Below are 26,934 nucleotides of genomic sequence, written 5' to 3' on the forward strand. Positions count from 1 at the left end.
GCTGCCTGCACCTGCCCGCCTGTCCAGCATCACTACTCTGGACGGTTCTGACTTAGAATATGTGGACAACTACAAATACCTAGGTGTCTGGTTAGACTGTAAACTCTCCTTCCAGACTCACATCAAACATCTCCAATCCAAAGTTAAATCTAGAATTGGCTTCCTATTTCGCAACAAAGCATCCTTCACTCATGCTGCCAAACATACCCTCGTAAAACTGACCATCCTACCGAACCTCGACTTCGGCGATGTCATTTACAAAATAGCCTCCAATACCCTACTCAACAAACTGGATGCAGTCTATCACAGTGCCATCCGTTTTGTCACCAAAGCCCCATATACTACCCACCACTGCGACCTGTACGCTCTCGTTGGCTGGCCTTCGCTTCAAACTCATCGCCAAACCCACTGGCTCCAGGTCATCTACAAGTCTCTGCTAGGTAAAGTCCCCCCTTATCTCCGCTCACTGGTCACCATAGCAGCACCCACCTGTAGCACGCGCTCCAGCAGGTATATCTCTCTGGTCACCCCCAAAGCCAATTCTTCCTTTGGCCGTCTCTCCTTCCAGTTCTCTGCTGCCAATGACTGGAACGAACTGCAAAAATCTCTGAAACTGGAAACACTTATCTCCTTCACTAGCTTTAAGCACCAGCTGTCAGAGCAGCTCACAGATCATTGCACCTGTACATAGCCCATCTATAATTTAGCCCAAACAACTACCTCTTCCCCTACTGTATTTATTTATTTTATTTATTTTGCTCCTTTGCACCCCATTATTTATTTCTACTTTGCACTTTCTTCTACTACAAATCTACCATTCCAGTGTTTTACTTGCTATATTGTATTTACTTTGCCACCATGGCCTTTTTTGCCTTTACCTCCCTTATCTCACCTCATTTGCTCACATTGTATATAGACTTATTTTTCTACTGTATTATTGACTGTATGTTTGTTTTACTCCATGTGTAACTCTGTGTTGTTGTATGTTGTCGAACTGTTTTGCTTTATCTTGGCCAGGTCGCAATTGTAAATGAGAACTTGTTCTCAAATTGCCTACCTGTTTAAATAAAGGTGAAATAAAATAAAAATATTTATTATTTCACCTTTAAAGAGTAGGATGTGTGAGTTTTTACTCACCAACGTAACAACACAGTGTGGTCAAAGACTTAGTAATGTAGTTGTAGTCATAATTTGGTTACCTGTAAGTACAAACATGGTAATGTTTTTGGGTTATTATATATTTATTAACTTATTTCCGGATATCTTCTAAACTACCCACAATGCACTATTTCTCAACGGCATATGGAGGATCTACTCTGTGCTACCAAGTTCGTATGCTAGCTCGGTACCTAGCTCAAATTGGCTAAGGTCAGCCACACCTCATGACCAAAGTAAAATTTGTTTTATACTGGATATTCAGTGGATATTCAGTTCTCTGTCATCAATACCTATGGTCTACCACAGTATGAGTCATAATATGCAAGAAACTTAGCGGTGAAACACAGAAATGGTTTCAGTCGTTATTCCACTATTCATTTTTTCCATTGTGGATTATAGAAACACTTCAAATAAGGGCCTTGTTAAGTGTAGGTTTACCCTGGTGTGACGTTTTGATAACAGTGTAAATCTCTCTCGGAATAGGTGACTTTTATCTATATATTCGCATGTATTTACCCCCCAAAAGTAAATGTTAATTGGCTGCTAATGTAGCTATCATACAAAACTACAAATGCCTGTCTCAAGCAACACGTCACTCACCAGGGCCGTGATAATCTGGACGAGGCAAAGGTAAGAATCTCAGGATTAGCTAAATTGAGATATTCATAAATTGGCTGAAGTTGTTTAAATTGACAATTCAGTGAATTGTCTTGGGCAAGTTTTAAATTGAATGTTATCTACATAACTAGCTCATGGTTACCTAGTTAGCAACATTAGCCTGGCTAGATGGCTACATTAGCAGTCTATTTGTCTACCCATTTAAATGCATGAGAAATTTATAAAAATGAGTTTAACTTTCTTTGGCTTTTATAAACCAACAGTCTAGCTTGCTAGATAACTAGATAGCTAACTTAGATGGTGGGTAGCCTACTTCAAGTACCACTTGACTTGTAGCTACCCTAGCTAGCTGTATTATTTTAGTCCGGATTTTTGAGAGGTTTCAGAGATGGAATGATTAGCATCCTCTCGAGTCAACAGTGTGTTTACTTTACTGCAGGAAAACATCGATATGTTTGCTGTTACCCTCTGGACAGCAGATCAATTTATTTATTGATGCCAAATAATGCATGCTACACTCAAGTTGAAGTTAAACTTGTTGACTGATGCCACCATGGCGGTGGCTGCTAAGAAGAAGGGAGCAGCTGCGAACCAGAAGACTGCAGCCAAGGCAGCACTGGTCCTCACCTGCCCTGTCTGTCAGGTGAGTAGTATGGGTTAGATACTGTATTTGCCTTTAGGTTCCTCTCTGTGTAGGCTATTTTATTGGCCTGTGTGGTACAGTCTTTCATATGTGTAGTAGTTTGCAGAGTTGTAGACTCGAGTCACATGACTTGGACTTGAGTCTGACTCGAGTCACAAATTTGATGACTTGGACTTGACTTGATAGAAAATAAAATAACCTCAGACTTGGACTTAGAGCCTCAAGACTCAGGACTCAACTTTGAGTTGAGACTGATGACTTGAACTTATCTGGCCAGGTTTTGTAATGTTTTGTCTGTCACTCATTTTGTGGCACAGTCTATGTAGAGTATTCTACACACAGCAGGAGACAGTAGCCGCAGCATTGCCCTTGCAAAAAAATCCTGCAACAGATAGGCTAGTGAAATGCACACTCTACAATCTGATTGGACAAGCAAACTGTCAACCAACACAGGTTGTGTGAGCTAGCTAACAGATTGCTGATTTCCGCTACAGCTACAGGATCGGGTGTAGCGCAAAACGTCAAATTGTAGGAAGAGAGGATTGCCATAATAAATAAATAAATATGCAGCTCCAAAAATGATGAAGCTTGAATTTGAAATTTGTTGTTAAAATGTATTATTACTGTGGCAAAGACACACTATAGTCGCGGCTCTTCATTTCCGCTCTCCAAACTGGGGAGAGCACTTTTTTTTCTCTTGTTGAAATGTTTTCTGTTGCTTTCACATGCATAGGCCCTTTGTGGTAAATCTAGATTCCATCTAATACTACAATAATTGCTGGCGTTTCATCATTCCATCCCTTTACCGTTTATTGCAAAAATAGACATTTCTGTTTCATGTTTGATAGGCCTATGATACATTTTCATTTAGCCAACCATTTCTTACCCTCTGAGTGGCGTGATGTTTTTTGTGCACATGAACGTTCACAAGACTCATGAGGTAGAAGTTCTGTTTATTTAATTCAATGCATGGTTTCCTTTGTTCATATTTCTGTGTCCTATTGTCGCGTTCAAAACAACTGGGAACTCCGAACTAGAAACTCTGAAATCTCAGACTTCTGACTTCAGTGCGTTCAAGACAACAGGGAACTCTGAAAAAATGAGCTGCTACTAGGAAAAATCGTTTTGAACGGTCATCCAACTCGGAATTCCAACTCGAAAACTTGGGCCTCTTTCTAGAGCTCCGACTTTCCAACCTGAAAAACACTGACTTCATGATTTGACTTCATTTTTTTTTCAGAGATCCCAGTTAATTTTGAATGCACTGAAGTCGGGAGTGAGAGATTTCCGAGTTCCCAGTTCTTTTGAATGTGGCATTAGTCTGTCATTTTGGTTGTGTCTAATAGGAGTCCGCGTGCCTCAGTGTGCATAGAAATAGGCTATGTGGCCAGTGCTCCATGCTTTGGTGTTAGAACGTTGAATAAGAGAAAATAATTGTTCCATGTATGCATGGTGTTGAAATATCGTTAATAATCATTAAGTCTGATTAAGATGAATGTACCAATGTAACAATGGATGTGGAAATTGCCTTTTGCATTAATTGCCAATTGAGTAATTGTATGGTCCTGGGGGCCAAGTGCTTATGTAATTTATGTAGGCCTACCTGTTTGAGCTCCTGTTAGACAGATTCAATTTGGTTTCTCAAGGGAAGGTTGTACAGTCTTGCCCTCTACCTGTGTCCGTTCAGATAGGACAGGTTAAGCCTGACACAGAGGCTATTCTTTTGAGCTATTGCCAGTGTATATTTGGTAAATCTACTTATATATTTTGTGTGATATAGTGCTTTCACCATTGGATCACCAAGACCGGTAAAGAAATCTACACTGAGCAAATCAACCTGCCTTGCCTTCTGCTGATTTCACACCCTTATGACTGCTACAAAGTCCCTGTTTAACAATTACATAGGCTAATCAAAATGTGTTGTAGACAAAATAATGAAAAGGGCTGTCTGGTAGCCTTAATAAGTAGATAAAGATTTATAGTTGCATGTACAGTGCATTTGGAAAGTATTCAGACCCCTTGAATTTTTCCACTTTGTTACATTACAGACTTATTCTAAATTATTATTATTTTTTATAAATCTTCAATCTACACACAATACCCCATAATGACAAAGCGAAAACAGGTTATGATTTATTGCAAGTGTATTAAAAATGTAAAACACAAATACCTTATTTACATAAGTATTCAGACCCTGCTATGAGACTCGAAGTTGAGCTCAGGTACATCCTGATTCCATTGATCATCCTTGAGATGTTTCTACAACTTCATTGGAGTCCACCTGTGGTAAATTAAATTGATTGGACATGATTTGGAAAGGCACACCTGTCTATATAAGGTTCCACATTTGACAGTGCATAAACCAAGCCATGAGGTCGAAGGAATTGTCCGTAGAGCTCCGAGACAGGATTGTGTTGAGGAACAGATCTGGGGAAGGGTACCAAAAAGGTCTGCGGCATTGAAGGTCCCCAAGAACACAATGGCCTCCATCATTCTTATTTGTTTATTTTTTGTATATTTTACTTTAAATGATTTTCTTTTGCAGTTTAGTACAAAACAAAAGCACACAAGAAAAAGGCAATAACAAAAAAACACACAGACATGAAATGAAGTATTGCTTAGGCAAGACATGGGACAAGAATAGAGCAACAATTACAGTTACAACAACAATACGTGTTCCTAGTCAGTTTTCACAGTCAGTCTCTGTCCAAGCGTTCCAGAAACGGACCCCAAACATTGAGAAATCTGCTGCAGGAGTTGGTCCTAAAAAAAACAAATATTTCCCAAGTTAATGGTGTTAATCATTTCTGCTAGCCATCTACTGAAGCAAGGTGGGTGGGTGGGTGACTTCCATTCTGTGAGGATTTTTTTGTTGTTGCAGCCACCATTCCAAACATCAGAGCCTGTTGTTCCTCATAGGATGATCTTAGAACAGACTGAAAAGCCAAAGAGAGCGAGTTCTGCTTCAGGATCAATGGCCCTCACATACCTTTGAGTACCAATGAAAAATGTTCCTCCAATAATTATTGAGTAGGGAGCAGAGCCATAAAAAATGACAATTAAGGAACCATCTGAGGCTTTACACTTGTCACACAGTGGGGTAAATTCTATATAATTTGGTTTTGGAGTAATGAAGTCTATGCACGACTTTGTATTGTATCAATTGATATCTGGCATTGATGGAACAGGAGTGAATTCTAGACAGGGCTTCTCCCCATAGATCATCTGAGTCTCAATCATCTCAATATCTAACTCATTACTCCAGGTCTCCTTGAGATGACTAGTAAAGGCCTCTGTGTAGTTGGAGAACAAGGAGACTAACTGTGAGATGAGGTGTTTTGAATTGGGAGGGCGCTGTAGCAAATCCTAAAATGAATGTTGTACAGGGAGGGTGTCAGCATTTCGAATTTTCCCTTTGATGTAGTGTCTGACTTGTAAGTAATGGAAAACATGTGAATAGGAGAGATTGAATTTATTATTTAATTAGATGAATGATGTATACAGCAAGTCTTCAATTGTGGCCAGTCCCTTCTCCCTCCATTCAAGAAACACCTTATCAGACCGGGATGGAACAATAGAATGATTAAAGCATATTGGGGTGTATACAGAGGTATCAGGCACCTTACAAACATGCTTAATCTGGTTTAAAATTCTTAAAGAATTTCTCCAAGCAAAGCTGTTGCCTGTCAGTTTGTTTGGGCACTTTGCTTGGAGAAAAGCAAAGCTGGAAGAGAGGAATTTGTGACAGACTTGAGTTCCATATTTAGCAACAGGGGGGCAACAGTCTCCAATTTATAAGGGAAACCCAGTTGCCAGTACGTTAATGCCCTGGCATTTGCAGCCCAGTAATAGTGCTTAAAGATGGGTAGGCCTAAGCTGCCATACGACCACCATATGGTGGTTTTTGTAACAAATGACAAGATTGTCGAGTCCAAAGTCTTAACAAATGATGAGGTAAGAAAAATTGTACGATTCTGGCAAAGATAAAGGAACCTGGGAAGAGAAACCATTTTTATGGCATTAATGCGCCCCATCATAGAAAGAGGAAATATTCTCTTGTTTTAGCTTTGCAACCAGCTCACTGTAGTTAAGCTAGGTATTTTTAGTCCCAGGTAAGTTAAGTAGTCCTGCACCACATTAAATGGTATCCTCTCTAGCTGACTTGTTGTAAAATGATCAGAGATACACATTAGATCACTTTTTCCCCAACTGAATGAATAGCCAGATAGTTTACCAAATGAATTGATTAATTCTAGTAGGTTAGGGACATAGGCTACTTGGTCCGAGAGGTATAAAAGTACATTGTCTGCATTTAACGAAATGCGGCTTTCTACGTTTCCTACTATTAAGACCGTGGATATTAGGATTATCCCTTATTTGTATCGCCAGGGGTTCAAGGGCGACAGTGAAGAGCAGAGGACTGAGTGAGGAACCCTGTTGGACAGATCTATGCAGTTCAAAGGGACTGGATTTATCGCTGTTGATCAGAATAGAGGATGTAGGGCAGGCATAGAGCATTTTGACCCAGGTGATAAATGAGTCGTCAAATCCACATCTTTTGAGCTTCTAACAGCCACCTTGGAGCCCTTCCCCTGATTTTCATAAAGAATGTTCAGCAGCCTGCACACATTAGAAAAAGAGAACCTGCCGGGGATAAAGCCTGTCTGATCCAGGTGAATAATGGTTGTTATATGTTTATTCAACCTATTAGCAAGCACTTTGGTGATGTTTTTTTTAATCGAAATTAAGCAATGTTATTGGTCTATAATTTGCAGGATCTGTTACCTCTGCCTTTTTTTAACAGAAAGCAAATATTGGCTTCATACAATGATTTCGGACAAATATTATTTTCTGTTGAATCGGTGATCATCCTGAGTAAAAGGGGAGCGAGTTTTATAAAATTCACAGTCAAAACCATCCGGGCCTGCAGCCTTTCCAGGAGGGAAAGCTTTTATTGTTTTCGATTATTTCCTCTGTTGTGAAATTTGAGTTCAATTATTTTTTGGCGCCATCAAGTTTTGGCAGGCTGATGGAATCAAAGAAGGCTGATACATCAGAAGCATCGGATCTGGAAGAATATAACTCTGAGTAAAATTCTTTGAAGCAGTTGTTTATCTCTTTAGGATCTGTCAGCAAGTTGCCTGCCTTAGACTGGATTTTATGGATTCCTCCATTTGCCTGTGCACCCTTTAGTTGTCTAGCCAGCAACCTTTCTGGTTTTTCCCTTAGTTCAAATTGTTTCTGTCTCAGCTTTAGTAGGAGGTTATTGCCCTGAGAACCAAGAATAGAATTGTATTCATATTTTAATTTCAAAATATTGTTGTAGTCAACCTGAGAGAGTGAAATTCTGTATGTTTCATCCAAAGCTGGGAGTTTTTTTTATATCTCCTCCAAACGCTTGCGATTCCCTTTTTTAATGACAGACTCATATGAAATAATATGATCTCTCATAACCACTTTAAAAGTTTCCCATAGTGTAGAATCAGATACCACTCCTGTGTCATTAGTCTTGAGGAACTAATTTAACTTGGCTGTCATGCAGTCAATGAATGCTTTGTCTGTGCGCAAGGAGGGGTTAAAACACCAACTGTAATTCTGTTTTGGTAAAGAAAGATTGAGGCACAACATAATTCGACTGTGGTTGCTTATTAAGATGCTATGGTATTTTGAATTAAGCACATTGGGTATCAGTTTGGAATCGATTAGGATCGATTAGGAAGTAGTCGATTATAGAATAAGACTTGTGAACACGAGAGAAGAATGAGTAGTCTGTGGGATGTTGCAGTCTCCATATGTCCACTAGATTCCTGGATTTGATTAGATTATTTAGAACCTGGACAGAGGTGATACTTGATGGAGTATGTGTAGACAGTCAAGATACGGATCAAGGTAACAATTAAAAATCGCCTCAGATTATTCGATTAGTGGTACTAAGATCTGGGAGCAAATCAAAAACATTACGAAATAAATGTAAGTCGTCAATGTTAGGGCCATAGACGTTCAATATTGTGACATGGAAAGAATGTTCCCTGATACAATGATGTGCCTACCGTGGGGGTCTGTAGACATGGAGGAGAGTTGAAAAGGGATGTTTTTATGAAAGAGAATAGCAACACCTCTCTAGCTTTGAGAAGGGTGAATGATAAACTTGAGAAATCCAGTTGGATCTCAGATGCCGCTGTACCGTGGCTTACAGTTGGAAGTTTACATACACCTTAGCCAAATACATTTAAACTCAGTTTTTCACATTTCAAATCAAAGTTTATTTGTCACGTGCGCCGAATACAACAGTGAAATGCTTAATTCCTGACATTTAATCCTAGTAAACATTCCCTGTTTTAGGTCAGTAAGGATCACCACTTTATTTTAAGAATGTGAAATATCAGAATAATAGTAGAGAGAATGATTTATTTCAGCTTTATTTCTTTCATCACATTTCCAGTGGGTCAGAAGTTTACATACACTCAATTAGTATTTGGTAGTATTTGGTAAATTGGTTAACTTTGGTCAAACGTTTCGGGTAGCCTTCCACAAGCTAAGTTGGGTGACTTTTGGCCCATTCCTCCTGACAGAGCTGGTGTAACTGAGTCAGGTTTGTAGGCCTCCTTGCTCACACACGCTTTTTCAGTTCAGCCAACAAATTGTCTATAGGGTTCAGGTCAGAGCTTTGTGAAGGCCACTCCAATACCTCTACTTTGTTGTCCTTAAGCCATTTTGCCACAACTTTGGAAGTATGCTTGGGGTCATTGTCCATTTGGAAGACCCATTTGCAACCAAGCTTTAACTTCCTGACTGATGTCTTGAGATGTTGCTTCAATATATCCACATAATTTTCCTTCCTCACGATGCCATCTATTTTGTGAAGTGCACCAGTCCCTCCTGCAGCAAAGTACCCCCACAATATGCTACTGCTACCCCCGTGCTTCACGGTTGTGATGGTGTTCTTTGGCTTGCAAGCCTCCCCCTTTTTCCTCCAAACATAACGATGGTCATTATGGCCAAACAGTTCTATTTTTGTTTCATCAGACCAGAGGACATTTCTCCAAAAAGTACGATCTTTGTCCCCATGTGCAGTTGCAAACCGTAGTCTGGCTGTTTTATGGCGGTTTTGGAGCAGTGGCTTCTTCCTTGCGAGTGGCCTTTCAGGTTATGTTGATATAGGACTTGTTTTACTGTGGATATAGATACATTTGTACCTGTTTCCTCCAGCATCTTCACAAGGTCCTTTGCTGTTGTTCTGGGAGTGATTTGCACTTTTCGCACCAAAGTACATTCATCTCTAGGAGACAGAACGCGTCTCCTTCCTGAGTGGTATGACGGCTATGTGGTCCCATGGTGTTTATACTGTGTACTATTGTTTATACAGATGAACGTGGTACCTTCAGGTGTTTGGAAATTGCTCACAAGGATGAACCAGACTTGGAGGTTTTTCTGAGGTCCTGGCTGATTTATTTTGATTTTCCCATGATGTCAAGCAAAGAGGCATTGAGTTTGAAGGTAGGCCTTGAAATACATCCACAGGTACGCCTCCAATTGACTCAAATTATGTCAATTAGCCTATCAGAAGCTTCTAAAACCATGACATCATTTTCTGGAATTTTCCAAGCTGTTTAAAGGCACAGTCAACTTAGTGTATGTAAACTTCTGACCCACTGGAATTGTGATACACTGAATCATAAGTAAAATAATCTGTCTGTAAACAATTGCTGGAAATATTACTTGTGTTATGCACAAAGTAGATGTCCTAACCGACTTGCCAAAACTATAGTTTGTTAATAAGAAATTTGTGGAGTGGTTGAAACCTAGTTTTAATGACTCCAACCTAAGTGTATGTAAACTTCCGACTTCAACTGTAAATGTCAAGAAACGATCTTGGGAGTCAATCAGATGTTAAAGGTGTCACATTAGTCTCGAGGAATATGCACGGTGACTGAGGTGATATACTCCTCAATGCCACCTCAGTCACCGGCTTCATCGATAAGTGCATCGACGACGTCGATCCAGAATCCCGGAACATATTCGCTTCTGTGCTAGCTAAACAGTGCTGTAGCATAGCATCTGCGTAATCTGACCACTTCCATATTGAGCAAGTCACTGGTACTTCCTGCTTTAGTTTTTGCTTGCAAGCAGGAATCAGGAGCATTGTCAGATTATTTTCCAAAAGGAGGGTGGGGGAGAGCTTTGTATTTTTTATTTTATTTAAGTCAGTTAAAAACAAATTCTTATTTACAATGACAGCCTACCAAAAGGCAAAAGGCCTCCTGCGGTTGTATGAGTCTCTGTGTGTGAAGTAAAGGTGGTCTAGAGTTTTTTTTTCTCTGGTTGTATTTATGACATGCTGGTAGAAATGAGGTAAAACGGATTTAAGTTTCCCTGCATTAAAGTCCCCGGCCACTAGGAGCGCCGCTTCTGGATGAGCATGTTTTTGTTTGCATATGGCCTTATACAGCTCATTTTGTGGTGTTAAATAGACGGCTACAAATAATATAGATGCGAACTCTTGGTAGATAGTGTGGTCTACAGCTTATTATGAGATATTGTCCCTCAGGTGAGCAATACCTCGAGACTTCTTTAATATTAGACATCGCACACCAGCAGTTATTGAGAAATAGACACACACCCCTGCCCCTCGTCTTACCAGACGTAGCTGCTCTGTCCTGCCGATGCATGGAAAACCCAGCCAGCTCTATATTATCTGTGTCGTCGTTCAGCCATGATTCGTTGAAACAGAAGATATTACGTGTTTTAATGTCCGTTGGGAGGATAGTCTTAATCGTAGACCGTCCAGTTTATTTTCCAATGATTGCACATTGGCCAATAGTAAGGAGGGTAGTGGTGGTTTACCTACTCGCCGACGAATTCTTACAAGGCCCCACGCTCTCCTCCCCCTTTTTCTCTGTATTTTCTTCACACTTGTCCGTCTATCACAGTGCCATCCATTTTGTCCCCAAAGCCCCATATACTACCCACCACTGCGACCTGTATGCTGTCGTTGGCTGGCCCTCGCTTCATATTCGTCACCAAACCCACTGGCTCCAAGTCATCTATAAGTCTTTGCTAGGTAAAGCTCCACCTTATCTCAGCTCACTGGTCACCATAGCAACACCCATCCGTAGCACGCGGTCCAGCAGGTAAATTTCACTGGTCATCCCCAAAGCCAACACATCTTTTGGCCGCCTTTCCTTCCAGTTCTCTGCTGCCAATGACTGGAACGAATTGCAAAAATCAGTTGGAGACATATCTCCCTCACTAACCTCACGCGTCAGCTGTTAGAGCAGCTTACCGATCGCTGCAGCTGTACACAGCCCATCTGTAAATAGCCCATCCAAACAACTACCTACCTCATTCCCATATTTGTTTTTGTTTTTCTGCTCTTTTGCACACCAGTATTTCTATTTGCACATCCTCATCTGCACATATATCACTCCAGTGTAAATTGCTAAATTGTAATTACTTCACCACTATTGGCCTATTTATTGCCTTACCTCCTTACTTCATTTGCACACACTGTATACAGATTTTTTCTATTGTGTTATTGACTGTACATTTGTTTATCCCATGTGCAACTCTGTGTTGTTGTTTTTGTCGCACTGCTTTGCTTTATCTTGGCCAGGTTGCCGTTGTAAATGAGAACTTGTTCTCAACTGGCCTACCTGGTTAAATAAAGGTGAAATAAAAATTTTTTTTAACTAATGACGGGGCTTTTGGCCTGGTCTCAAGAAAGCAGTATATCCTTTGCGTCGGACTCATTAAAGAAAACATCTTCTTCCAGTTCGAGGTGAGTAATCGCTGTTCTGATGTCCAGAAGCTCTTTTCGGTCATAAGAGACGGTAGCAACAACAATATGTACAAAATATTTTACAAGCGATGTGAAAAAACAAACAAAATAGCACAGTTGGTTAGGACCCCGTAAAACGGCAGCCATCACCTCCGGCGCACTTTTTGTACATAGTCCCGCCATTTTAGGGGACCAAAAGTACTGGGACAAATTCACTTATATGAGTATTAAAGTAGTCAAAAGTTAAGTATTTGGTCCTGAAACAATGTTATGCATGACATGTTTTGATACATTGATATCTTAGATATAACTAAATAAATAAGGCAGCTAGCTAACTTAATTGATTGCTTATAGTGTAGCCCAATACTTGACTAAAGCCCAAATAAAATGAAAAGTGTATTTTTACGCGCGTGTACATGTTGGAATTACACTGAACAAAAATATAAACGCAACATGCAAAAGTGTTGATCCCATGTTGCATGAGCTGAAATGAAAGATCCCAGAAATGTTTCATACACACAAAAAGCATATTTCTTTCAAATTTTGTGCAGAAATGTGTTTACACCCCTGTTCGTGAGAATTTCTCCTTTGTGAAGATAATCCATCCACCTGACAGGTTTGGCATATCTATAAACTGATTAAACAGCATTAGAAACTGATTAAACAGCATAATCATTACACAGGTGTTCCTTTTGCTGTGGGCAATAAAAGGCCACTCTAAAATGTGCAGTTTTGTTACACAACACAATGCCTCAGATATCTCAAGTTTCGAGGGAGCATGCATTTGGCATACTGACTGCAGGAATGTCCACCAGAGCTGTTTCCAGAGAATTGAATGTTCATTTCTCTACCATAAGTCCTCCAGCATCGTGTTAGAGTACTTGGCAGTACATCCAATCGGCATCACAACCGCAGGCCACGTGTATGGCGTCGCAGGCTGGAAGGAAGCTAAAGTAATTCCATTGCATTATAACAAATGTTTTATTTATTTTATTTAACTAGACAAGTCAGTTAAGAACAAATTCTTATTTAATAGAGGTGGGGGATCCTGATTCTGGATACAACAGCCTGGAGTACGCCTATCGGCCTTGAACTTCAAGTCTTCAATGAAAGGGGGCAGTCGTTCTACCCTGGACAGTACAGACGATTTGCATTCTGGCAATATGAATGACAACCATATAGGGTCCTATGTATTTACAGTCAGGCAGGCAACAGTCTAGCCTAGAGGGGTCCTGAATTCCACACGTGTGTGTGCTCGGCTGCAAGAATGGCAGATCTTCAGATGAGGCTTCTTCGGCAGAAAATACAGAAAAGAAGCGAAAAGAGCAAAGAGCGAAAGCTACTTAAGAAACAGAAACAAGAGGAAGATAATGGTAACTTTTTCGAGTATTGTAATCGTTGTCTACAAGTTGTATTGACGCTCGCGTTAGCCAACCTCGAAGCAAGGCTAAGTAGCTAAGTATGGCTCTGATGCGTGTTTTTGCAGGGTTATTCATTTTACCTTTATTTAAATATTGTCTCTCGGAAATCACAATTTTAATTGATACACGTAGCTAAATCACCGATTGTATTAACACGATCCATTCCGTTAGCAGTGACTAGCTAGCTTAACTAGAAACAAGCTGTTTATATAGGTATTTAACGTAGCTAGCTATTGTTAGCCATTAGCTAGTGAAACAAATCCTAGGTAATTTCGAAACATTTATGCATGACAGGTTTTGAGACATTGATCTTTCCACTATTGATATCTTAGTTGTGTAAATTAATAAGCCAGCTAGATTACTTACATGGCATTGATTGTGTGTAGTATAGCCAATATTGGCCTAAAGCCCAAATGAAGTGTTTTTTTTTTTTTTTTTTACACGTTGGAATTAGAATTCACGGTAGAGAATGAGAACAGACGGCTGCGAGCGTCAACGGCGTTATGCGCTTCAAATTAGATGTGAAGTCTATTTGTCTTGCATCTACGCCAAGCAATGCGGATAGACTGTCAGAAAAGACTGCATTGTTACAACTGGAATTGTAACATGTATATTTACGCTGCGTTCACCTGAGTGTGCCAGGGCGCAGAATAATTTACGTGCAGACTAGACCTGGCACACGCGTACACCATCGCTCGCATGTTGATTTTGTCCAGAGGTGATAAGGATGTGCAGATCGAAATATCAAAACGAACTCTGAACCACTTGTATTAATTTAGGGACATGTCGAAACTGATTAAACATTCATGGCCATTTAGCTAGCTTGCTTTTGCTAATTTATTTGTCCTGGGATATAAACATTGGGTTGTTATTTTACCTGAAATGCACAAGGTCCTCAACTCTGTTAATTAATCCACAGATAAAAGGGTAAACCTAGTTAGTTTCTAGTAATCTTTCCTCCTTCAGTCTTCTTTGGACTTTACATGACAGTTAGCAACAAACTTTAAGGTGCATTACCACCACCACCTGGAGTGTGGACCTCAGTTCAGCTTTCAATCACCCACATGGGTATATGTGCCTAAAAATCAATTTGCTTCAAAAACAGAACCAAGTTCTATTTTAGCACCTGGCTATGCAGATACGTGAGCAGTTTGGATGAAATTATTGAATAGCATGTATGTGTACATTTTATTTAGCCACACAAGCAGTGTGGTCAACATGTGAGGAATTTACATATGCGCAACACATGTTGAATATGACTAGGGTCAGTAAACATTGGCAAACGTTATTCAATTGTTGCCAACAGCATAGTTAGTCACCAACGCCCTAAATAACACGAAAACAACCTAACCAGCTCTGCTAGGGCGAGTAAAATGGTCAGAGTGAGGTGTTCTCTCATTTGTGTCTGGGAGTAGTTAGCCAACTTTAGCCAGTTAGTTTGGGTGCTTGACTGCCATTGTGAGCGTTGCTCAGAGCGCACACTGGATGCTCTGGCCGAGGAGTAGGGCTGATCTGAGCGTTCTGACCTCACAACAACAGTCAAGCGCCAAAGCTAACTGGCTAAAGCTAGCTTGCTAGCTACTTCCAGACTTGTATTTACCTTTATTTAAAACATAAATGAGAGACCACCTCACTGACCATTTTTTTTCTCACCCTAGCAGAGCTGGTTATGCTGTGTTTGTGTTATCTAGAGCTTTGGTGACTGTAACTATGCTGCTGGCAACAAGTGAATGAAGTTTTTTTTGGCCAACGTTTACTGATACCGGTCATATTCAACGTATGTTGCGTGTTCGTAGATGTATCAGTTATTCTGCGCTCTGGAACACTCAGACGAGGGCGCTCTGAAATCGGAAATAGATAGCCAGAGTGAATTTACAGATGCACCCGTAGAAAGAACCACACTAGCCAAATTCTTTATAGACTACTAGGGTGTATTAGCTATAACTCTCCTCATGTTCCTAGGCTAACATAACAGGAGGTAGGTACAGTGGCTACCGTAGGACTTAAGGTATAAGGTGAGTCAAAAGGAACACAGAACAATCATTTACAAGGGGTACATAGCGATCATAAATACAACTGTTTATTATGGATTCTCGTGATAATTAAGTTGGAATACGTTACGCAGTGTATGTAAATTGATGCTCTACTCTCGCGTGTACATTTTTACACCGTTTACGGTGTTGGCTTAAAGGACCCTAACGAACATTAGGGAATGCCTACTCTGAAGTGTGTGTGCAATAACTACATTTTCTGTTGCAATCCTTCTAAATAACGCAAATTGTTTGAAACTTTGGCAAAGGTTAAAGTCTACAAAATGCAGTCCTCTGTTACCGATTTCTAATTTTGTAAACAGAACTGTACGGAGTTCAAATGTTTCATTGATGAGGAAATTAGCAGAATGTCGGCCAAAATCCATCTCGCTTCATCTTCTCCCACTGCCGGCAACTGGGCTTCCTCTCATCACCGTATTTGGTAGTGAGTGGAAACGCCAACCGGATGCTTTACATTTATACATCCGGTGAAATATCTGGCTCATTGTTATCTGTGAGTGTAGCGTTTGTAATGCAAGATGGAGGGAGAGCCTGTCTCTCGTCAGAGATCGCAGTTTATTTTGGGAGATTGCAAAATATGACATTTTCATTCAATACAGGGTAAATATGTTTCAGGTGATAATAAAACATGTTTTTAACTTTTTCCTAATTGTCATAAACAATCGTCACTACCATCACAATAAACCAAAATAGCCAAATACTGTCTGAAAGTGAATGGATTATCAATTGCAGTATGTTTCTAGAAACAAATGCAAAATGCACACTTACTGTACACTGTTTTAACAGTTGCCGCAGACCATATTTTTCAGTGACATGTTTGTGGCATCTGTCTTCCGTTTACACACAGGTGTTCGGAGACGCAGATAGCTAGTTAGCACAGGTAGTCCATTCTCTTACCTCCTTTTTTCCGTAAGTGTGCTATAATATGGAAATATCGCCGTGCGGGAACCCTAACTCTATAAAGGTGTGTATCAATTTAACCTTTTGTTTTTTGAAAATGATTTATCGCCGATAACATGCATGTTAATGCTCAGACCGAGCGTCGCACCTCTTAACAAAACTCCCCTACAGAAGATGCCTTTATCCAATGACTGTGTAATGTAATGGAACTGAGTCATGATCAAGGGCTAGCTTGTAGTGCTTGCTCGCTAGCTAGTCAGTGTTACTAGTTGAATGATAGCCTCCTTTACCTGGTTGATGATGTGATAAAAAAATATATAATAAGCTGTGTATTCACAGGTGATGCAAACAGACTTCCAGAGGAGCGTTGTGATGAAACGAGTCACGGGGCCACAGCAATTTCAAAGCCACAGAATGCCAAACCCACAAAGAAGCCACAAATACAGAAGAATGTGTCTGCAGAGGTGGACACAGAAGAAAATTCTGTCAAGATGAAAAGGAAGCTCAAAACCGCTGAATCGCCAGGTAATGTTACTATTTAGTAATTTATTTAAATTGTTGTAGCTAGGATTTGACATTCTTATATTACTCCCCTTTTCAAGAAGGCCGGGGTAAATGGCTAAGTGTCAGTTTACCAAGTCATTTCATGTTTTCCTTGTCAAAGTATTTTTATGTGGTTCTAACGTAGGTGTGAAAAAACCCAAGAAGGATGAGGCAGATAATGATGATATGGAGGAGGAGAGGGGGTTGACTGTGACTGAGGAGGATGCTGATCAGGGCACAGACAAACCCGCACAGCCTCTTGAAGGGGCAGAGGCTGGAGAGGAGGAGGAGGAAGATGATGAGGAGGATGAAGAGGGAAGTGAGGATGAGGTGGAAAAGGGGGAAGGAGAGAAGTTTGGGGATGATGATGATGAGGAAGATGGACCAGAGCTCCCAACTGGCTTGACAGGTATTCAGTGTTCAAAGACATACACATAGGTCAGAGGCCTTTACACTACCAAATGTTAGCCTTGTCAACTGAATGTTATCTGTAGCAGTAATTTCTCAGCATTAGATTTGGGCTGTGAACTATTTACAATTTAGCCTCTGCAAGCATACAAATATGTATAGTATTTAACCATGACCTGCTTGGTAACCATGGTCTTTTACTTTAGGTCAAGGATGGGGGTGGGGGCCACAAAAAAACGGAATTGTTCATGAGGGACTGTAGTTGCTCGCAGGTCTGCGTACCCACATGTGCCCCCCCCACCACATTGCGAGCAAACCATTTTAGCAACCCGCCTCTTAACATTGGCGATCAAAAATAAATAGTTTTAGAGTTAATTTTGCGGGTTTGAAGAAAGTTTTCTGTAATTCTGCACATTTTGCCATGGGGCAGCGAGAAGATATTACAGTTGTATTACTAATTTCATGCAGTTCTACTCATTTTGCCATGGGGTGGAGAGAAATGTTTGCAGTTTTATGACCTACAAAATCAGTGGGTAATTTGACCATGACTACTAAGTTTAGATGGCTCCAGGTAAAAGTTGCAATTCTTCAGCTAACTCTGCAAATAGCTGGGTGATAAAAAAAAAAAAGTCATAGTCAATCAATAATATCATAACACTCTTAGCAAAATATTTGATCTTTAATTTACGATCTGTAGAAAGTATGAGAATAGAAAGGTTCAGAACTTTGTAACAGCACAGTTGAAAAATAAATGGCAAATAGAAATCAACTGGATGGTGTTCAGAGATAGATGGCAGGGGTTGAGTGGAGCTGAAGGGTGGGACTAAAAATAACAAGACAACGAATGTAAAATATACTGTCCGTAAAATGTATATAGTATCTGTAAGCTTGAAGTAGAAGCCTACGTGTTGTCTATTAGTTTCCTTCAATTAGTTGAGGGGTGGTAGGGTTAAGGGAAAATAATAAAGGAAATGTATATCTATTTATCTCTCTATATCCTCAGTGCCTTCGGGAAATATTCACTCCTTTACTTTTTCCACATTTTGTTACGTTACAGCCTTATCCTAAAATTGATTAAATAAATAAAAAAACTCAGTAATCTACACACAATATCCCATAATGACAAAGCAAAAACAGGTTTAGACATTTTTGCACATTTTATTAAAAATAAAAACATACCTTATTTACATAAGTATTCAGCCCCTTTGCTATGAGACTCGGAATTGAGCTCAGGTGCATCCTGTTTCCATTGATCATCCTTGATGTTTCTACAAGTTGATTGGAGTCCACCTGTGGTAAATTCAATTGATTGGACATGATTTGGAAAGACCAAACCATGAGGTCGAAGGAATTGTCCGTAGAGCTCCGAGACAGGATTGTGTCGAGGCACAGATCTGGGGAAGGGTTCCAAAATGTTTTTTTTGCAGCATTGAAGGTCCCCAAGAACACAGTGGCCTCCATTTTTAAATGGAAGTTTGGAACCACCAAGACTCTTCCTAGAGCTGGCTGCCTGGTCAAACTGCGCCATCGGGGGGAAGGGCCTTCGTCGGGGAGGTGACCAAGAACCTGATGGTCACTCCGACAGAACTCTAGAGTTCCTCTGTGGAGGTGGGAGAACCTTCCAGAAGGACAACCATGTCTGCAGCACTCTACCAATCAGGCCTTTATGGTAGAGTGGCCAGACGGAAGCCACTCCTTAGTAAAAGGCACATGACAGCCCACTTGGAGTTTGCCAAAAGTGACCTAAAGGACTGACCATGAGAAACAAGATTCTCTGGGTCTGATGAAACCAAGATTGAACTCTTTGGCCAGAATGCCAAGAGTCACGTCTGGAGGAAATCTGGCACCATCCCTACGTTGGAGGCAGCATCACGCTGTGGGTATGTTTTTCAGTGGCAGGGACTGGGAGACTAGTCAGGATCGAGGCAAAGATGAACGGAGCCAAGTACAGAGAAGTCATTGTTGAAAACCTGCTCCAGGGTGCTCAGGACTTCACACTGGGGTGAAGGTTCACCTTCCAACAGGACAACAACCTTTAGCACATAGCCAAGACAACGCAGGAGTGGCTTCGGGACAAGTCTCAGAATGGCCTGGACTTAAACCCGATCGAACATCTCTGGAGAGACCTGAAAATAGCTGTGCAGCGATGCTCCCCATCCAACCTGACTGCGCTTGAGAGGATCTGCAGAGAAGAATTGGAAAAACTCCCCAAGTACCAGTGTGCCGGTGCGTCATACCCATTAAGATTCGATGCTGTAATCGCTGCCGAAGGTGCTTCAACAAAGTACTGACTAAAGGGTCTGAAAACTTAGGTAAATTTGATATTGTGTGTTTTATTTTTATGAAATCAGCAACAATTCCTAAAAATCTGATTTTGCTTTGTCTTTATTGGGTATTGTGTGGATGTGGAAAAAGTGAAGGGGTTCTGAATACTTCCCAAAGGCACTGTGTATACATAGATATTTACAAAAAAAATATATCAAATGTATTTATATAGCCCTGCTTACATCAGCTGCTATATCAAAAGTGCTGTACAGAAACCCAGCCTAAAACCCCAAACAGCAAGCAATGCAGGTGTAAAAGCACGGTGGCTAGGAAAAACTCCCCAGAAAGGCCAAAACCTAGGAAGAAACCTAGAGAGGAACCAGGCTATGAGGGGTGGCCAGTCCTGTTCTGGCTGTGCCGGGTGGAGATTCTAACAGAACATGGCCAAGATGTTCATAAATGACCAGCATGGTCAAATAATAGTAATCACAGTGAACAGGTAGCCGCAGGCAGAACAGTTGAAACTGGAGCAGCAGCACGGCCAGGTGGACTGGGGACAACAAGGAGTCATCATGCCAGGTAGTCCTGAGGCATGGTCCTAGGGCTCAGGTCCTCCGAGAGAGAGCGAGAAAAAGAGAATTAGAGAGCATACTTAAATTCACAATGGACACCGGATAAGACAGGAGAAATACTCCAGATATAACAGACTGACCCTAGCCCCCCGACACAAACTACTGCAGCATAAATACGGGAGGATTGGAAATGATTCAGACATTTACATTAATGGAAGCCACAATATATCTGCAATATTAAAGCTGACTAGAGCCCTTCAATGCCAAAACCCACGCCGGTTTGAACTCTGTTTTCTGTATCCCAGGTGCGTTTGAGGACACATCCTTTGCCTCTTTAGCCTCTCTGGTGAGTGAGAACACTCTAAAGGGTGTGAAGGAGATGGGCTTTGACCACATGACTGAGATCCAACACAAAAGCATCCGCCCCCTACTAGAGGGAAGGTAAGCCTACACTTTTATCTCCAGTGTTTGTTAGCCAGAATTTCTAACTTTTTAATGCACCTCTACAAGGCTGACTGAAACAGAGCCCTGTTAAAACCATTCTAGGACTCTGGGTGTGGCTGTCATGACATTTTGTTAGCCCATAATTGTAAATGACTGCCAGTCTCATAGTAATTGACCGTTTAATTAACATGAACATGTTTAGCATCTCTGGGTTTCCAGGCATACAAGCTGCTGATTTGATGCGCGCTTTTGGAAAATCTAAAAGTCTAATAAATCCATTTAATATAGCCTACACCTTCACAATAAAATCCATTATTTCATTATGATAGGCCTATAACCCTGTGAATGTCTTAGAAATCAAAACATGGGCTGTATGATGCGACTGTGTGCTTCCCGCGGGGGGAGAGAGAAAATTGCATTGCTGCTCTGCTGGTGTGGCAAGCCAGTTAAAGGATATCAAATCAATGGAAGATGCAATTAAAAAGAAAATGAGAAGGGCTACAACGGTCAAAGCCAACAGGTAGGCTGTAATCTGAATGGAGTTGTGTGTAGGTGAACATGTGTGTACACACACACGCATACATTCATGCTAAACGCATCACTGCTGCTACCAGACTCTTGTACACTTGCCCACATCCCACCCTTCCACAATACACCTGTTAATATTGGACAATAAATTGTGCCTTCCTGTATTAAACTTGGTGGTTTGAGCCCTGAATTCTGATTTGGCTGAAAGCCATGGTATATCAGACCGTATATCACGGGTAGGACAAAACCATTTAGTTTTACTGCTCTAGTTATGTTGGTAACCAGTTTATAACAGCACTAAGGCTCCTCGGGGTTTGTGATATATGGCCAATATACCACGGCTACAGGCTGTGTCCAGGCACTCCACGTTGCGTCAAACAAAAGAACATCCCGTAGCTGTGGTATATTGGCCATATACCACACCTCCTCGTGCCTTATTGCATAATTCTATTCAACTGCCATTTACTGTGTTTGTATTATCATTTCTTATTGTTACATTGTCGAAGGAATCTGCAAGTAAGCGTTTCGTTGGACGATCTATACCATGCGTGTCCTATACGTACCACTAATAAAACTTGAAACTAACTGTAGGACGGTGAGAAGCGCACTTCGCCTCAATTAGCTAGCTTCTCTCGGTTTGATACAGTCAAGACGGGTAATATGTAAACGGATGGGATGATAAATAACTTCTTGCTAGTTAAGTCGTTGCGGTCTTTCCCTCCTTGCCTGCTCTGAGCCTCCCCGTGTCTTACCTACACATTCACACACACACGGCCTCCGCTCCCTAGTAGCCTACAGCTGCTCGCTCTGTGCCTCTTTCTCCCTTTGTCCATAGCTCCAGTTTAATAAAGTAGCAAAACAATTGGCTTTTCTGCTGCTTCCCTCACTCGGAACAGACCGGGTCCCTAAGGGGACAGGTTTGGTTGTCCTTTAGGTTATTTCGGTACGGATTTTAAATATGCATATTGGGTCCAGTGCTTTCCCGTGAACATTCTGAAACGGGGTCTCTAATTCCCATTACCATTTGTCCTCATTCATGTTATTTCAATTCAATCAAGAAGTTAGAGAGCGATTAGAGGGACAATGGAGCACTGAAAACCAGGCTGTTAGCGAGCGCCGTTGGCAAGTTTGGTAGGCCACCCATCAATGCCATTTATTTGCGCAGTTTTGGATGGGATTACTGTGACCAACAGAATGACTGCTTTCATGACTTGTGACGTGGCGATAATATGGTCGCCGCGACAGCCCTATCCAGGACCACCAAAAGTTGCCAAATGGCATCCTAGAATCAGCCCTACACAACTGATAAACTGAGTAATGTTGGTTTTGGCTTGATCGCTGACGTCCTTTGCTCTTTTGAAAATTTCTAGAGATATCCTGGCTGCTGCTAAGACTGGCAGTGGTAAAACCCTGGCCTTCCTCATCCCCTCCATCGAGCTCATCTACAAACTCAAGTTCATGCCCAGGAACGGTAAGATGAGTGAAGATAAATATGTTCCCCCACAGCTAGTCTTTTTCGCTCTGCTAACATCAAAGGCATAGGGTCTAGACCTGGCCTAAGACTCAACCCTGCTTCCCCACTATCCCCAGGCACGGGCGTGGTGATCCTGTCCCCAACGCGCGAGTTGGCCATGCAGACGTATGGCGTGATGAAGGAGCTGATGACCCACCACGTGCACACCTTTGGCCTGATCATGGGCGGCAGCAACCGCACGGCCGAGGCCCAAAGGCTGGCCAACGGTGTCAACATCCTGGTGGCCACACCTGGCAGACTGCTGGACCACCTGCAGGTAATGATGATGATAAGAACAGTACATTTACTAAAATCCTTTTCATAAATTTCTGTCAGTGGGGACCAGGGTAGTTTTGACAAAGGATTGGATTGTGTAACATTTCAGTGTAGATTACTTATTTTACAGAAGGATTTTTTTATTTAGTCCTGGCTCTTAATTTGTTTCTCCCCACCCCCTTGCTCTCTATAGAATACGGCTGGCTTCATGTATAAGAACCTCCAATGTCTGATCATTGACGAAGCCGACCGTATCCTGGAAGTCGGCTTCGAGGAGGAACTGAAGCAGATCATCAAACTCCTGCCAAGTATGTACCCACATCATGGCCTAACCAACCTTGCATATACCGTACCATGGAGTTTGATGTTGCTATTTGTCTTGTGTGTATGTCTAACTCCCAATGTCTAACATCATGCATTGTTCCTCAGAGCGGAGGCAGACCATGCTGTTCTCGGCCACCCAGACCCGTAAGGTGGAGGACCTGGCCCGTATCTCCCTGAAGAAGGAGCCCCTCTACGTGGGCGTGGACGACAACAAGGACAACGCCACCGTGGATGGCCTGGAACAGGTAAACAAAACGAGTCACTGCTGCAGAGTGTGACTATAAGCTAAGTTCATTGCCTTCAGTTGCCCCAAGACATTTAATTAACTGAAAGTAGCAAAGCTTTAATGTTTTTTGTTAGTGGTTCTGACAGTTGGTTTTGGAGCACAGAAATTCAAATTCAGACGTGCAGGCCGTTCAGCGAGGTTTGGCCTGTAGTGGCTCTGTCCTTTCTTGTAGTGTCTGCTAGATAGAAGTGGGGTGGTTTGAGACCCTGCCATGTCTCCACCACGGCGAGGTTATAGTTCAACCTCACACGTCAATTACAGTATGCACTTGACGGGTATGTGGTTCTCTGCTTTTCTCTGGTGCATCAGGGATATGTGGTCTGATATGTAAACATTGTCTTGGTTGCCAGGGCTATGTGGTGTGTCCGTCTGAGAAGCGCTTCATGCTGCTCTTCACCTTCTTGAAGAAGAACCGTAAGAAGAAGCTGATGGTGTTCTTCTCCTCCTGCATGTCGGTCAAGTTCCACTACGAGCTGCTCAACTACATCGACCTGCCCGTCATGGCCATCCACGTGAGTTGTCGCCTCTGTCTAGCAGAACGAAAAATGGGTTTCTCTAGGAAAGGTTCAGATAGTACCTCCCCGTTTCTGACTGTTTGTATGTTTTAGCGTTGGCTGAAACTGACCTGGCTCACTTTATTAGCTTGTTTCGGGAAGTTATTTGGAGCCCTTTGAGTCAGAGACGCTCAACCCATATACATCACTGGTGATTAATTACGCCTGCTCTAAAATATGATTCATCTCAGTGTCTCTAGTAACAACAATGTAGTTGCAAGGCAAGCAACAGATTGCAGGCTACACTCTGTGTCAGTAGTCTTCGGATGATTATCTGGCTCAATTTGAGCTCTGCTACATTGATCCCCAGTCTGCCCCCACAAGGCATTCTCTCTCTCATGGGTCTGCTGTGGAGACAACTGGTACATCCACACTTGGGTCTTAAGGCCTTGTACCACTATAACACATCTTATGATATGACCAGATCTTGCGCTATAGGATTTAACACGGACATGTACTGTAATATTCTGTGCGGTTCAGCAATGGCATCTTATCCTATGTGGGCAATGCTGTCTGTGGCTGACGTCTAATCGACTATTTTTCTTTATCTCAGGGGAAGCAGAAGCAGACGAAGCGTACCACCACCTTCTTCCAGTTCTGTAACGCTGACTCTGGCATCCTGCTGTGTACAGACGTGGCGGCCAGAGGCCTGGATATCCCCGAGGTGGACTGGATCGTACAGTATGACCCCCCAGATGACCCCAAGGTACCTAAGTTTGAGACACACTTATTATGCATCTTTTACACTATTGAGTAATAACCCCTAGTCTATAAGCATCTCCAGCCAATGCCTCAGTGAAGCATTAACATCCGTTTACCTCGTTCTTATTTCTTTCTTATCCTAGGAATACATCCACAGGGTCGGCAGAACGGCTCGCGGGATCAACGGCGTAGGCCACGCCCTCCTGATCCTAAGGCCAGAGGAGCTGGGCTTCCTGCGCTTCCTCAAACAGGCCAAGGTAAGACCTTAACCCAACCATTTTTAACCTTAACCCAACCATCTCTAACCTTACCTCAACCCAGCTCTTAACAGCACAACAAGAAAAAAATGCAGTGATAAAATGCAGCAGTGATGAATTATGTTCTAAAAGGAAATGTTACATTTTGTTTCCCTCCTGCCTCAGGTTCCTTTGAGTGAGTTTGAATTCTCTTGGGCGAAGATCTCTGATATCCAGGGTCAGGTAAGACATGCATCCACATTTATTTCTGCATGTGAACCAGAGCTAAATGACGTAACATCTGTGATAGTGGACTACAGCGGCTAATTCATTGATATGGTCAAATGATAAACATCCTCCTATGAACAGGAGTTAGCTTCTGTGACATTAGCGCAATTATCTGACACGCCTTAAAATCCCGATGACAAATTCACACAAAGGTCTTCATATTTTGTTCTTTGAAGCTGGAGAAATTGATTGAGAAGAACTACTACCTGCACAAGTCAGCCCAGGAGGCCTACAAGTCCTATGTACGGGCGTACGACTCTCATTCGCTCAAAGCGATCTACAGCGTCAACACGCTCAACCTCCCCATGGTGGCGCTCTCCTTCGGCTTCAAAGTGCCCCCCTACGTCGACCTCAGTATCCTTTTCCGACGGCAACAACCGAGGCATACTTTCACCAATGTCGTTCAAAGTGTTGCATCGCCTTGGTTTATCTATTTGTGGTCATGACTTTTGAAAACTTATCCCATCTATTTATGATTAAAATAATGATACATAGTAATTATAGTGTACTTATTTATCATTACCTAATTGGTCAGTTCAGTACAGTGTTTCCTTTAACCCAGCACTCCGCTCCAGACGTCCACAGCAAAGGAGGACTGAAGATGACGAAGAGGGGTGGGGGCGGCGGCTTCGGCTACCAGAAGGGCAAGGGCGCTCACAAAGCCAAGATCTTCAAGCACGTCAACAAAGGCAAGGGGGACAAGAGGCAATTCTCTCGCTAGCCTTGCGGTCCTTGGGGGACGTTACAAAATGGCTTCCTGACCTGGACTCACTCTCTGTCCAGAGACCGATCTATTAGCCTGTACTGGGCATCGTGTCTCGCTCCCTATTTGTGTGTGATAGACCAGTCTGTTGGGTCGTCACTAGTTACCACAGCCACAAAGTCATAAACCTCACCTATTTATTAAAATCAGATTTTAAACCTAACCTTAACTACAGTGCTAACCTTAGGCCTAACCTTTAAATAAAGACGAATGGCACATTTTTGATTCATACATTTTTACAATATAGTCAATTTTGACTTTGTTGCTGTGGTAACTAGTGACAACTAGTCTCTTGTAAGGGGCTCAATTGTTTTGCTCCAATGTCTCAGCCTGTCTTTCTCTGAACAGGTATTTGTAGTGACAGGACTCTGGGCTCATAACCGTTCTGAGGACAGCCCCTGCATTCCTTTCCTCACAGCAGTTGTGGATTTTTACTGTGGATTCTCTTTGATATGAGTATGCAGAACTGTACATTGATTTGCATTGTTTTCCTCCTACTCTACTGGCCAATTAAAAAAAAAGAAATGTATACCCACACTGTTGGCAAACTCTTCCCATTTGTATATTTATTTTATTTATGGAGCCCTTTCAGTAATAGGCACAAAATGCATCAACACAGGACTAAGTGTTAGTACACTTGGGACCTTAATAATTATAGGTAGG

General features: G+C 41.8%; 1 protein-coding gene and 1 non-coding gene across 3 annotated transcripts; both read left to right on the top strand.

Annotated features, from left to right (window-relative positions):
- Positions 1 to 2,314: 2,314 nt before the first annotated feature.
- Positions 2,315 to 26,808, top strand: LOC100380648 (ATP-dependent RNA helicase DDX18). 2 transcript variants are annotated; one of them, XM_014172991.3, is made up of 14 exons: positions 2,315 to 2,419; positions 16,909 to 17,094; positions 17,258 to 17,521; positions 20,663 to 20,798; positions 22,700 to 22,800; positions 22,920 to 23,119; positions 23,312 to 23,426; positions 23,548 to 23,687; positions 24,079 to 24,240; positions 24,836 to 24,988; positions 25,128 to 25,241; positions 25,407 to 25,463; positions 25,685 to 25,862; positions 26,084 to 26,808. In XM_014172991.3, exons 2-14 carry the CDS (start codon positions 17,061 to 17,063, stop codon positions 26,227 to 26,229), a joined length of 1,800 nt encoding a protein of 599 aa, XP_014028466.1. In that variant the 5' UTR covers positions 2,315 to 2,419; positions 16,909 to 17,060; the 3' UTR covers positions 26,230 to 26,808. The 2 variants fall into 2 exon arrangements, with proteins under 2 accessions (XP_014028466.1, XP_014028465.3); XM_014172990.3 differs by lacking the exon at positions 2,315 to 2,419 and adding an exon at positions 13,387 to 13,570.
- LOC123730664 (small nucleolar RNA SNORA9) lies at positions 23,848 to 23,982 on the top strand. Its single transcript, XR_006762099.1, has one exon. It is a non-coding gene; the product is annotated as a small nucleolar RNA SNORA9 (small nucleolar RNA).
- Positions 26,809 to 26,934: the final 126 nt, after the last annotated feature.

The sequence above is a fragment of the Salmo salar genome, chromosome 25 (assembly GCF_965601325.2).
Source record: "Salmo salar chromosome 25, fSalSal1, whole genome shotgun sequence".
Taxonomy (NCBI): domain Eukaryota; kingdom Metazoa; phylum Chordata; class Actinopteri; order Salmoniformes; family Salmonidae; genus Salmo; species Salmo salar.